Here is a 14,183-nt window from a genome sequence, read left to right on the forward strand (position 1 = left end):
AGATCTGCACCAGATATTTTCCTTCCCAGTGAAATCAGTTGATCAGATCTGCCTGATTATTTCATGTGGTGCCAGCACTGCCATCACTTTCCAAACTTCCCTTGGCCCCTTATGTTTTTTTGTCAATCTTCTGGAAATGGTGTGAAACCATGGCTTCCATAATATATTAAAAGAAACCTAAGATTGTCACATTTGTTGACAGGGGTGTAAATTCCTGTATAGCAAAAGTAGTAAACGTTATAGAAGGAATATATATTAAATGAATACCTCACATGACCAAGAAGGTGTATAAATGTAAGGTCATCTGGGTTGTACGCACTTTAATTTCTGCATCAAGTGACTCAATAGTGAGTGTTGAATAAGGCCCACCTTGTTAAAGTAGTTTCTACCTTATAAGTGTCCCAATCTGGTATTCTATGGCAAGCAGAGATTTTATGGTGATTGAAGAATTGTTTGGAGAAATCCTTTGTTAGTTAGTCAACCATCTCTACTAGAGCTGATACAAACAGGATTGAACATAACGGTCTGGTTAGAGATTCTACAGTCCATACTTCTACTTGTATAATACTTTGCTTGACAATCTTGGATCTTGGCTCCAAGATCTTTTTTATTTTTTATTTTATTTTTACAGCTTTTGTAATTTGATTTTCACTGATTATGTTTGAGATTTTATCTCTAGCGTACCATGCAAACAATTATCAGGGATCAGGTTACATACAACAACTGGTGTTATGCTTCACACCACTCTTATTACATTTTAAATGGATTTTAGTAATGAGAACATAACATTACAGTGTTCGTAAAGCAATAATCAGTATTGCAAACATGAACATATACAGGCACAACCATATTTTATCCTTTGTATGGAGCCCCCAAGACTAATGTTCTCTCGCTCCTTCCAGCATCTTTCCCCTTAGTTCATGAAAATCCCACTAGATCTATTCCTGATTTATTTTGTTGTGGGTCTCGTTGTTCCTATGTGGTCCCTCCCTCCTTTGTTCCTGTGTCTGTTACTGTCCCTTTGCCTCTGCACCTTGTCCTGTGTCAATATGTAGACTAATCACCATCTCCTCCTCCTGGGTCCCATGGTCCCCAGATCTTTTAGAATTTCTTTGGTCAGCTCCTGACCCTATAGATCTTTTGTTCCATTGTGTTGCAGCGAATCATCCCTTCTATCCATTTAATTGATAATGGGTGTGTATTGCTGCCCCAGTTCTGGGCAATGTCTCTTTTTGCCACCATAAATCCAATGTTTACCAGGAGCTCCTAAGTTCCTCGTTAGGTTTGTGGGCCCCCAGATCCCCAGTAGGGCCAACTGGGCGGTCAGATCTATGGGTGTTCCCACTGCCCCTTCTAAAGAGGCCTGTAAATAAGTTTTGAATGGGCGTATGCTTGGGTAGTGCCACCATGTATGAATGAATGTGCCGTCTTGTCCACATTTCCAAAGACAGTTCATGTCCCTGGCCCTCCCAATTTTGTGAAGCAGTGTTCTGGTGTAATATGTTCTGTGGAGCAATTTTAATTGAATTAGCCGGTAGCTGACTTTAATGGGCACCTCAGCTGGGAATTCCAGCACCTTCTTCCAGCTATCTTCCTCGATGCACCCAATATCTTGGTCCCACCTTCCCTTAAGATTTCCCAATAAACCGTGTGTTTTGCATTAGTGTGCCATATGTTAGGGATATTAACTTGTGTTGTATGTGCCCTTCTAGCAGTCACAGCCCCAGTATTGATTCCTCCTGAGATTCTTCATCTTCAGCTATGCTACTATTAAGGACATATCATGGCTGTTTGTATCGCAACCATTGGGTGCTTGGCATATTATATTCGGACTGAAGGTGTTCAAACAGGACTACCCTGTTACTGTCCCAAACAGCGGCCAGCATTGAAATCCAGCCAATGAGGTCACCTGTGGCAGTTTAGCACCTTCCCACAGTGGTTTGTGAGGTGTGTACTGTTTGTTGCTGGACATGCCTGCTTATTCACTGTACACACATTCAGAGTGTACAGGTGCATCTGATTTCCCATTCACCATCTGTCCATCCGGACTGCATGTTCTTTCCTGTCGGCATAGGCCCATTCGTTCACCCAGCTGGTCTCAGATGCTTCATAGTATTTTCTGATGTTTGGTAGCACTATACCCCCTTCATATTTAGAGTGTAGGAAAGTTCGTAATGCAATGCGCGGCTGCCCCCCTGCCCATAATAATGTCCTTATCAAAGCATCTTGGCGTGTAAAGAAGGTCTTAGGGACCAACTATGTGCTGTTTTACAGTACATATAGCAGCGGGGGGAGAGCAATCATTTTAAACATTGCAGCCTTGCCAAGTAAGGCGATGAGCAGCGTTCTCAAGTGTCTGATGTCTGTCTCTAGTCTTTGCAGTAGTGGGTCAAGATTGGTTTGCTGAGTGAAGTCATATTTCTGGTGACACAGGTACCTAAATATTTAAACTTATGGTGTTCCACTCTCAAAGGGAGGGGGTAACGTAGTTTGCGGTGTCCAGCCTCCCATTGGAAACAGGAGCAACTTTTCTCAGTTAACACTGAATCCAGAATATTCAACCATGATGTTGAAAAGTTCCTTAATGCGAGACAGTGAAGTGTTTATATAGGTAGAGGAGTAGTGTCATCGGTGTATAACGACACTCCCTCACCCAAAATGTCCTGTCCACCCTCAGATCCTGGCCTCAACCCTCAGCAGTTCAGCTAGGGGCTCCACCGTGAGCTCAAAGAGCATCAGGGGCGAGCTCAGTCTTGGCACATGCCTCCATATGCCAAAGGTCTCATAGAGATAGCCGTTTACCCTGAATCTAGCCAGGGGGTTCTCATATACCAGTTTGACCCAACCCCATGGACCAAACCCCATCCTTTCCAGGAGTAGGAAGAGATATGTCCACTCTACCGAATCGAAAGCTTTGTTAGCATCCAGTGGCGCTGTGGCCTATGGATCCTTCTCATCTCTGGAATTCAGGACATTATTGTGCAGGCACTGCAGATTTAATTTCGCCGACCGATTGGGCATGTGGCCCATCTGATCTTCTTATATGAGGTCTGTATTACTGTCTGTAACCTGTTAGCTAGTAGTTTCGCCAGGATTTTGGTATCTGCATTCAACAAGGATATCGGTCAGTACGAATCACGTCAATGTGCCGGTTTCCCAGGTTTAGGGATTAGAACTATTGTCGCTGCATGCATATCTAGTGAGAGCTCCCTTAAAGTGCGTGCCTCTTGGTATACTGAGAGTAAGAGTTTGGTCACTCTCTTACCCATTTTGCGATAGAATTCTAATGGTAGACCATTGAGTCCTGGGGTTTTCCCCATCTGTGTCTCGGTCACTGCTATTTCCACCTCAGTGCGGTTGGCCTCTAGCGATTCCCACTGGTCTGGGTTTCGCTTTCTTACGGGGCAGTCCATCTGGCACATCTTACCTTGCCCTATAGAAGTCTCCCATATATGCTGTGACTGCTACTGCCATGCACTTACTGCCTCTGACTACCTTTCCTGTTTCCAGCAGTATCTCTCAGATGTGTCTGCTGTCCTGCTCGGAGTTGCCTATCCACACCAGCAATTTGCCAGCTTTATCGCCAGCTTCATAGATATGTTGTTGTTGAAGCAGAAACTATGTTGTGAATTCATGTCTTGCAATCTCTTGGTATTCAGTACGTGTATGTTCAATAAATTCAAGCTTTATTTTGGCAGATGTACCATAAAAGCAACAAATACAAACATAAGAACAAGTTCACAAGAATCTATGTAAAAAGGGAATAATAAATAATCACAGTAAAAATGGTGGGATCTTCACGCTAAAAAACATTCCACGTTTTCAACATCCGAAATGTAGAAACCCCACACCAGAAGTCTCTATCGGGAATAAGTATGGCTTCTTCACTTATCATTTTGAGAATCTATACTAGGTGATGGACCTAAGTTAGATTCTCAGACAAATAACACAAGATAAGACTTGGGCAAATACATATAAAAGTTCACAAAACCTATGAATCTCCTCCCAATATTAAAAAGTTGAATATAATAAAAACATGTATTTAAATCTGGAAATTGAAATAATAGCACTCGAAAACACATTTGCTACCCTTAAGTACATATTCTATCAATTTATGAAACCTGCTCTGTGTCGCCAGATAGCTGCTAAAAACTTTGCCACAGCACACGCCACCAGCCCATGGGTGTTTGTACTACAAATCCTAAGGGCCGAATGACGGTCTCTGATGCCCAATGTCCTACAAAGAGGTCTTATCCAACGGGCCCTTCGCGTTTTAAATGCTGGACAGTAGAATAGAAGATGACTAATAGTTTCTCTAGTGTTGCATCCCATCGGGCAAGAATTTGATGAGCTAGTAGATTGCTTCCATCTAGCGGTAAGATCGCGCACTGGTAAAGATCCCAGTCTGAGTCTTAGATAAAGTGCACATGCCACTGGGTGTGTAATAGTGTCTAAAAAATGCTCAAAATCATAGTGACACTTGTAGGACCCCAGCCGAGTTTAAAAAAACAAAACCCTTTTTACATACTTGCACCATGGGATTTTATCAACCTTAGGATCTCGTAAAAGTGCTGTTAGCCATGTCCTATAAGGAACTAATGCTACTGAGGACCAAATCCGAATCCAATATTGGAGCGTTCGCAAAGCTGCAAGATCCATAATTGAGTGCAGATTTAGGTCCATTCGGTTGGGCAAAGTTGGAGAACTAGATGGAACTTTTAACAGGGATTCAATAAAAAAAAAATTCTGCTCTTTATATATCATGGAGCTTGACATGCCCCCAGAGCTCAGCGCCATATAAAATACCCGCTCTAGCTTGCACTTTATAAATATCCATTGTGGCTGTGATGGAAAAGGCGAGCGTTTTAGCCACAAATCTCAAAATGCCTCCTGTCTTTTGTTTAAGGGACATAACAGACTTTGACAAGTGTGATGTCCAGTTATGGGAGTTGGCTAACCTGATTCCCAAATAATCAAAATCACTGACACGTTCAAGGACCTCACCATCGAGGACAATTATTTTTTTTAAGCCTAAATTTTGGGTCACCAAATATCATACATTTAGCTTTGGTGCAGTTTATTTGTAGGCCATAGTCTTTGCAAAAATCAGAGAATTTTTCCAAAAGCCTAGATAATCCAGAGGCAGTTTGGGATAAGAGCAGGGTGTTATCAGCAAACAGCAGGCATGGTGTCTTGATACCACCCAATTTTGGTGCATCATTTGGGGTATTAAGCAAATATGGGATACACGCATTTATAAAAAGCAAGGAAAGGGTTGGAGCTAACACACATCCCTGTCTAACACCTTTGTGCAGGGGAAACTCGTCAGATAGCTCTCCATCCCTCCCCCACCTTACTCTGGCAAAGATGTGTGTACAGTTCCCACGTGTATGTTCCAATTTGTGTTTAAGAGCTGGGGGTGAGTTAGTATTATAATTTCTCTCCAGTGTCTGTATTGTGTGCTCCAATGAGCTTAATCTCTGGAGTCTAGCTCTTCTATCTCCTATCTCGCCTGAAATCAATATACCTCCTAGTGTTGCCTTGTAAGCTTCCCACAGCACGCATATACTCCTAACTGTGTTGGTGTTTTCTTAAAAGTATGTTTTGTTCGCTTTCTGGAGCGTCTGGACTATTTTTTGTCTAGCAGTTGACATGAGGCCGTCCCCTATTCTCTGGGTCCTTTAGCTCTGTTTGTAGTGAGTATGATTTGCCCTGGTGCATGGTCAGATATTGCACAGGCCAGATATTTGTGTTCTGTGAATCTGCCTAGGGTTGCCCCGGGGATTAGGAAGTAGTCTAATCTGGACGACATGTCGTGTGAGTAGAATAAGAATTCCCCTTCCTGTTCATGCATAGTTTGACATATGTCCTCCAGCCTGAAAGCCTTTGTGAAGTCCTGTAATTTCTCCTTTGTGCTGTCTCCTTCCGGTTTGCTACTCCTCCTATCCAACCGGGTGTTAAGCACCAAATTGAAATCTCCCCCTATGATAGTGAGTGCTGGCGGAAATTCGCTGAGAAGCTTCCCCATATGTTGCAAGGTTGCGGATTGTAGGGCCGGTGGGGCTTATATGTTGAGGAAGGCAACAGTCTCCCCCTCCAATTCCCGTAACAGGGCGGTGTAGCATCCTGCTGCGTCTGACCATATGCGAAAGGTGCGTAGCAGCACTCACTTCTGAATCGGTAGTGCCACTCCTCTTGGTCCAGATGTGTGCTGTGCATATGAGACTACTTTACATCTGCCCCTCCCCAGGCTTTGATGTTGGGCATCCATCAGATCACCACTCTTTATATGAAGGTAATTGGTGGCATTGATGCTCCTTTCAACCTGAAAAGTATTTTCAGTGCATTTTATTAGGTATTTTCATGTGTAAGACCAATGTCTTGGTCAAATGGTGTAAGGACCATTATTAGGTAACCATAAAGCTGAATTATTTTGCAGACATTGTGTCAAAGAGCTTTAATATGTACAACATATTTCACTAAGTTGCTCTGGCCTTTCGTAATTCAAAAAACATCTGTAGGTCCCCTTTTGTGAGTGAAATGTATGGTTTATTCAGGGGGGGAAAGATTTCATTAAGAGTCCGCTAGTAATGGAAAATAATCACCTGATTGTTTTTTTTTTTTGTTTGTTTTTTTTGGATTGTTTGAATGAAATTAGCGAGAAGAGATTTTATATTTTAATGTTAGTTTTACTGTTTTATTAGTTTATATGTTTTGCTTTGGTTTCTTAATGCCATACATACAAACATTTAATTCATTTTGACAGATTGCCTTTCTTTAGCATTTTATGCAGCAAATGCTTGTGTTTCTGTAATGTGACATCTTTGGAAATGCCATCTTAACTCTATGCAATTTGTTTTAGAATTCTTTTGTTGGTCTTACAAACCTTGGTGCTACCTGCTATGTAAACACATTCCTGCAAGTGTGGTTTCTTAACCTGGAACTTCGAGAGGCCCTTTACTTGTATGAGAATGCCTGGAGTGCAGAAAAGGCAGAGGAGTGCATCTTGGAAGACAAAGGTATGCAAAACGATAGATACATTGTAACTGAAGCCTCTGCTAAATGTGCTGACTTGGGCTTATTGGCTGGGCACAGGGATCATAGAAGGTTAAAAATTGTCCTAGTAACTGTCAAAACATTTCTTCCCATTAGCCTGTGAGGTGTTTCAAGCATAAAAGATACTTTATAGGTCTTGCCAACAGGCAGTTTTTTAGTTTCTGCTAGACAGCCCTTGTATCATCTCTTCGAGACATGTTGTCCATACTTCGAGGGTTTTGGAATTATGCATGTGCTTCTGCCTGCATTTTATTAATGACAAGAGCTGCTGCAAGTTGTTCTGGCGTATCTTTGTGTGATGTGGATCTCTTAATGTGTGCAAAGCAACATCTAGGCGATGGGTCAGAAAACGATTAAAAAAGTATTTATGCTTGTGTCAATTATCTTTGAAGCATCCAAAGCCTTGTCGAAATGAGGCTTCCCGTCTCATTCAATCAATGTTTTATTTTCAGAGCCCAGTTTATAGAGCTAACCACCATTGACAGGCTGCTGGTAATAAACAGCCTGGATTGCTTGTTAAATCCTGAGCAAATGTCTGTAATATATAATATGCCTTTTAAATCAAGTGCAAGGAATGCTGCTTTACTAGTGAAAGGAAAGGGCAAGAAGTATGATGAACCTAAACCAAAAGTTTATCTGACTACGGTGATAAATATATTGCTTAACGTCTGAATAAATACATACATACATACATACATACATAAAATAATAATTTGAGGGACCACATTTTTTTTCTCAGGAGACCATTTCTACTGCTGCAGAATTCTGGGATACCAGATACGGAGACTACATACTTCTAATCTCATTTTATGCCTATTTCTTCCACCTGCACATTTCCTACCTCTTTATCTTCTCCAGGTTTTTTTTTTTTTTTCTGCTTTCTCCCTTTGTCATTGTTTTTCTATCCTTCTCTTAATCCTTTTTCCTTTTCTATCTTTCTTGCTCCTGCTCTGGCTCAATGTCTGATGATGAAAAATATACCCCTGTCCTCAACAAACATTGGCAAAGCAAATAGGTCTTACTTATGAAAGGTATTGGCAATGTTTTGTAGCCATGCTACACATCAGTGTAGACTCTATGCGATATGGCTAAAACTGATTTTGAAAACTGTGATGCTAGGTCGGTTGGCTCTGTCAATGGATTTTAGCCATGTTGTATAGCCATATCACCACTGGCTTCTGTTCAGCATGGCTGAAAGTCGGGTAGAGGCACGCTATGATGCTGTTATCCAACATGTCTGAAAGACATTGACAAAGCAAGAGCACTTGCATTGCCAAGACCAATTGGCTTTGCCAATACTTATTAAGTGCTTGTTGTTGAAAGGCTTTGTGGACCATACCAAAAACGTTTACTGGGCTTTGACCCATTGCCTACCATTGGTTGGTATTGTTATTCTCATTTGCTTGATTGTTATTCAATGGCTTTCCTTCTACTTCTTGTGTTAGTCCCTCTCTTTGATCATAGCTTCTTTGCCATCCTTTTGATTGAGTGGCTCACATTCAGGGAACCCATTTTGTTTGCTGACGTGTGGCTGTAGATACACAAGGTCTGCATACTTCCGCAATCTAGTTTTGGGTCTGGAAAGTAGCAAGTTGTTTTTCGTTCAAAAGGTCTTTTGAGTCACAAGTTAGAGTGACTCCTCCTGTTGCTGGCAATGTGCATGGTCCTGGACTCTATCTTCAGATTGTTGTCTTCTGCTGTCTGGTCCAGTCGTGTTTCTTCAGAGCTCCGGTTCAAGACTGTAATAAGTCTCTTCCATTTGGGAAACCCTCTCCAAGCCTGTCGGTATTGTTTCTGATCGCGTTACCTTTGTCCGTTTCATTACGGGATCAAACAAATCTCTGTCTAATCAAACTTTTCAATACTGGCCCTCTAGGCCACACCCTTAAGCCAGCCATTTTCTCCATCCTACACCTCAGAAAATGAGACTGATGGAACAGATGCCATTCCGTTTCTGTCTGAAGTGCCATTCCAAATTTCCTTGGACTGACCAACATCAGGGCTGTAACCTCTGCTTGTTGCCAGAGCACAGGGAGGAAGATTGTAAGGCCTGCCCATCCTTCAGGTCAAAGAAGCCTCGGCGCGACAGAAGAGCTTGACGGTGAGAAATGCAGACAGAAGATGGAGGATAGGCTCTACATTTTCATTATCGAGGACACCATGTTGGATACTGAGCTCACGATCCAGGAGGCCTCAGCTGTGGAGAAGGAGGCATTCTCCATACAAGACTCTGACTCTAAGGACGAAGTGATGCTCGAAATGTAGGACATTCCTACGGGGCAACAGATCTTGAGTAAATGACTCCCTGCTCCACCCAAATAAAACACCACTTCAGAAGCGAAGGCTATCGAGCCACCACTGCATTCTAGCCATGACAGGCATTAAAAAGCATTTTCGGATGTCCTATTCTTGTGCTCGATGCGGAAACCTAAGCCTAAAGTACCTACAGCGACACCAAAATCTTCCACTTCGCATTCAGCACCATCTCTCTCGGGACCCCAAAAATCCGACATCTCTGGCACCGAAAAAAAACCCTGCTTTGGCACAGAAAAAACTTGAATCAAAAAAAGTTTCAGAATCAAATTTTTTAGGAGAGCCAATTCTACACAAAGCCAAAAACGGGGATGGTGTTGGTAAAGACTGTTATCTCCACCCCTTCCAAAAGACAACTCGCGTTTGAAGAGGCTCAAGAGCAATCTACACCTCTAATCAACCAATGGAGAATGGACAAAGACATAGAAGAGGCTCAGCCACCTCTCTCTACGTCTCCTCCACCACACCACCAACACTTTCTCTGTCTCCCCAACACTCTCAGGGTGACAATTTGGACATTTCATCACCAGGATCACTACATTTCCTCCTTCTTTTACAAGAATCAGGAGATGGAATGTGTAGGAAGCGGGCTCTGTATATACTATCTCAAAATGAGAGATGGTGTGCACAGAGTCCAGGGGTTCTCCAAGAGGCTTGACAGAGGCAATAATAGATAATACTAATGCTCTATTTTTGGTAGTGTGGTCGAGCAGTTAGGCTTATCAGAGGGTAGTGTTAAGTATTTGTTGTACACACACAGGCAATAAGAGATCACACACTCCATGACTTAACTCCAGGCCAATAAGTTTTTATATAGAAAAATATTCTTTTCTTCATTTATTTTAGAACCACAAGATTCAAATTGCAGGTAGGTACATTAAATGTACGGTACTTTGCACAGGTATAGATAGAACTTTGAATCAAAACAGTAATGTACACAGTTTGGCATAAAATGGCAATAAGCTATTTTAAGAGTGGACACTGTAAAATTCAACAGTTCCTGGGGAAGGTAAGTACAGGTTAGTTTTTGAGGTAAGTAAAGCACTTACAAGTTCAATCCCCGGGACAAAGGCAGCCCACCATTGGGGATTCAAGTCAACCCCAAACACCCAACACCAGCAAACAGGTCCGGTCAGGGGCAGAGGTCAAAGAGGGGCCCAAATAATGTAGGCGCCTATGGAGACTAGGGTGCTTTGGTTCCAGTCTGCAAGCAGGTAAGTACCTGCCTCCTCGGGGAGCAGATGGGGGAAGTTTGTAGAGCACTGTGGGGGTCCCAAGTAGGCACACAAAGTACACCCTCAGCGGCACAGAGGCGACTGGGTGCAGTGGGCAAACAAGGCATCAGGTTTGTAATAGGAATCAATGGAGGGACCTGGGGGCCACTCAGATGTTGAAGGCAGGGCACAGGGGAGGGCTTCTCGGGCCAGCCACCGACTGGGCAAGGGTGAGTGCCGCCTGATGGTCACTGCTGCATCAGAGTTTGGTTCATCACAAGCCTGGGGCTGCAGGTGCAGTGCTTCTTCCAGACGTCGGGTTTCTTTGTTACAGGGCAGTCGCGGTCAGGGGGGTCCTCGGGATTCCCTCTGCAGTCGTCGTGGAGGTGCAGGGAGGTCGGTTCAGGGTGGACACATTGTCTGAGTCGCTTGGGTGTCCTCTCTACGGTGTTGGTTTCTCTGGACACGGGCCGGGGCCATTGGGTGCAGAGTGTTGGGGACTCGCGCTTAAGGAGTGAGGTGGGAGTCCCTTTAAAGATGGTTTCTTCTTGTTGCTTTAGACGGGTCCGCTGTCCACAGGAGTTTCTTGGTCCTTTGTAGTTGCAGGGCAGTCCTCTGAGTCAGCAGAGGTCGCTGGGGCCGCAGGATACGTCACTGGTGCAGGTTCTTTGAATCAGGAGACAGGCCGGTAGGGCTGGGGCCAAAGCAGTTGTCGTCTTCCTTCTTCTCTGCAGGGTTTTCAGGTCAGCAGTCCTCCTTCTTTGTAGGTCGTCAGGAATCTGATTTTCTGGGTTCAGGGTTGCCCCTAAATACTAAATTTAGGGGTGTATTAGGGCTGGAGGGCAGTAGCCAATGGCTACTTGTGCCTCCTCCCTTTGGGGAGGGGGGCACATCCCTATCCCTATCTCTATTGGGCTAAATCCTCCAACACAAGATGGAGGATTTTCTAAGGAGGGGGTCACATCAGCTCTGGTAACCTTAGGGGTGGACTTGGCTGAGGGGGAGATTCCTCCTTGTTTTGCTCATTATCTCTCCGCACTTGCTGCCAAAAGTAGGGGCTGTGTCCGGGGGGGGGGGGGGAGGGGGGGACACACACGCATCTCCACTTGCTGGAGTGCCCCGGGGCATTGTAACACCAGTCTTGAGCCTTTGAGGCTCACCGCCAGGTGTTACAGTTCCTGCAGGGGGAGATGGGAAGCACCTTCATCCAGGACAGTCTTTGTTCCTGGTCACAGAGTGCACATAGGCACTCACTCCATGTGGCCAGAATATAGGGGGTTATTCTAACTTTGGAGGAGGTGTTAATCTGTCCCAAAAGTGACGGAAAAGTTACGGATTTACCACCAGCCGTATTACGAGTCCATTATATCCTATGGAACTCGTAATACGGCTGGTGGTATATCCGTCACTTTACCGTCACTTTTGGGACGGATTAACACTCCTCCAAAGTTAGAATAACCCCCATAGTCTGGAAGTGGCAGGCTGGCAGAGACAGGTCAGCCTAGCAATAGCATTTGGCTGGCAAGCAGGGGGCATCTCTAAGATGCCCTCTGGGTGCATTTCTCAATAAATTCCCCGCTGGCATCAGTGTGGATTTATTGTGCTGAGAAGTTTGATACCAAAATTCCCAGTATTCAGTGTAGCCATTATGGAACTGTGGAGTTCGTGTTTGACAAACTCCCAGACCATATACTCTTTACGGCTACCCTGCACTAACAATGTCTAAGAATTGGTGTAGACACTGTAGGGGCATAGTGCTCATGCAGCTATGCCCTCACCTGTGGTATAGTGCACCCTGCCTTAGGGCTATAAGGCCTGCCAGAGGGGTAACTTCCCTATGCCACAGGTTTGTGGGCATGGCACTCTGAGGGGAGTGTCATGTCAACTTAATCTTTTTTCTCCCTAACAGCACACACAAGTTGTGAGGCAGTGTGCATGTGCTGAGTGAGGGGTCCCCAGGGTGGAATAATACATGCTGCTGCCCTTAGAGACCTTCCCTGGCCAGAGGGCCCTTGGTACCAGGGGTACCATTTACAAGGGACTTATCTGTGTGCCAGGGCTGTGCCAATTGTGGAGACTAAGGTACAGTTTTAGGGAAATAACACTGGTGCTGGGGCCTGGTTAGCAGGGTCCCAGCACACATTCAATCAAAGCTGGCATCAACAAAAGGCAAAATGTTAGGGGGTAACCATGCCAACAGTGGCATTTTCTTACAGCATGGAACACTTAGATACTGATATAGACCTTTGGTGTCAGTCTGATGTAGATACTTATATGGACACCGATATAGAGGCTTATCCAATTAGACCATCGCCATTTAACAACAGTACTTCTTTCCAGAAGTTAGTGGGGAGGCAGCTGCTTATCATCAGGTACCCCTTCATAATGATCCTATAGAGGATCATTTTCTTAACTGCTTCACTCAAATCCACTCATTTTTCAAGATCTGGCTAGAGCTAGGGTTAATTCTCCTAGAGTGGGGAAGAAATGTAAGGCCTCTCCCTCTGATCCTATATACATCCGGAGTCAGATTTCAGGAGACTGTTTGGTAGTGGCTAACGCTAGGAAGCTAGTTAACTCCCAAGCCCCACAAGATGCACCTCCTCTTGATAAGGAGAGTAAGCTAATTGATGCTTCAGGAAAGCATGTCGCAGCTCAAGCAGACCCATTTCAGGATCCCAGACCTCTAAACAATTACATCATGTCGGAACATTTCCACATGGTCACACTTCAAGATGTGTTATCCTTACTACAGCAGGGCGACTTCCTATCAGCGTTACATCTAAAGGACACCTATTTCCAGATTCATATTCACCCAGCTCATCGCACATTTCTCAGATTTGTCATACAAAGCAAGCACAATGAATTCAAAGTGCTCCCGTTCGTGATCACCCCAGCACCAAGACTGTTCACAAAGTGCCTAGGGGTGGTAGCAGCTCACCTCCTCAGACAAAATGTTCATGTATTCCCTTACCTAGATGACTGGCTTGTCAAAGCAAGCTCTCGCAATCATTGTCTCACACACATTCAAATCACAGTAGATTTACTTCACCAGTTAGGGTTCACTATCAACTTTCAGAAATCACAACTCACCTCACTTCAGGTACAGCCTTACCAGGGGCCATAATCAATACACAGTTAGGCATAGCTTATCCAAATGCATTTTCATGGGCAGCATGACAGCCATGTTCTACCTGCAAAAACAGGGGGAAAACACACTCATTACACTTGTCTCGCCTTGCCCGGACAATTCGGCTTTGGGTGATTCAACACAACATTTACCTGCAGAGCACCTTCCATGATGCAACAACAATTTTGTGGATTTCCTCTGCTGTATGCAGCATCAAGTCCACAAGTGGTATCCCTACCCCAGAGACCTGCAACCCTCCTTCCAAAAGTGGGAATTTCCAGACCTAGATCTATATCGTCAAAGGAAAATGCAAAATGCCCAAACTTCGCCTACAGATTCCCACACCCTCCGTTTCAGGGCAATGCTGTATGGATGAATTGGTCAGGAATATTTGCCTACACATTTCCACCTCTCCCACTCCTTCTGTATGTGGTTTGTAATCTCAAGCAAACGTCTCTTCCACTAATACC

At 44.2% G+C, this 14,183-nt stretch overlaps 1 protein-coding gene across 2 annotated transcripts in view; it reads left to right on the forward strand.

Moving 5' to 3' along the window:
- The window catches only part of USP48 (ubiquitin specific peptidase 48), a 774,242-nt gene that overhangs the window by 50,498 nt on the left and 709,561 nt on the right, over positions 1-14,183 (forward strand). For both annotated transcript variants that reach the window (XM_069240019.1, XM_069240020.1), the window contains exon 3: positions 6,863-7,019. In XM_069240019.1, coding sequence (XP_069096120.1) covers positions 6,863-7,019 — 157 coding nt within the window. The remainder of the gene's footprint in view (positions 1-6,862; positions 7,020-14,183) is intronic.

This window comes from Pleurodeles waltl, chromosome 6 (assembly GCF_031143425.1).
Source record: "Pleurodeles waltl isolate 20211129_DDA chromosome 6, aPleWal1.hap1.20221129, whole genome shotgun sequence".
Classification (NCBI taxonomy): Eukaryota; Metazoa; Chordata; class Amphibia; order Caudata; family Salamandridae; genus Pleurodeles; species Pleurodeles waltl.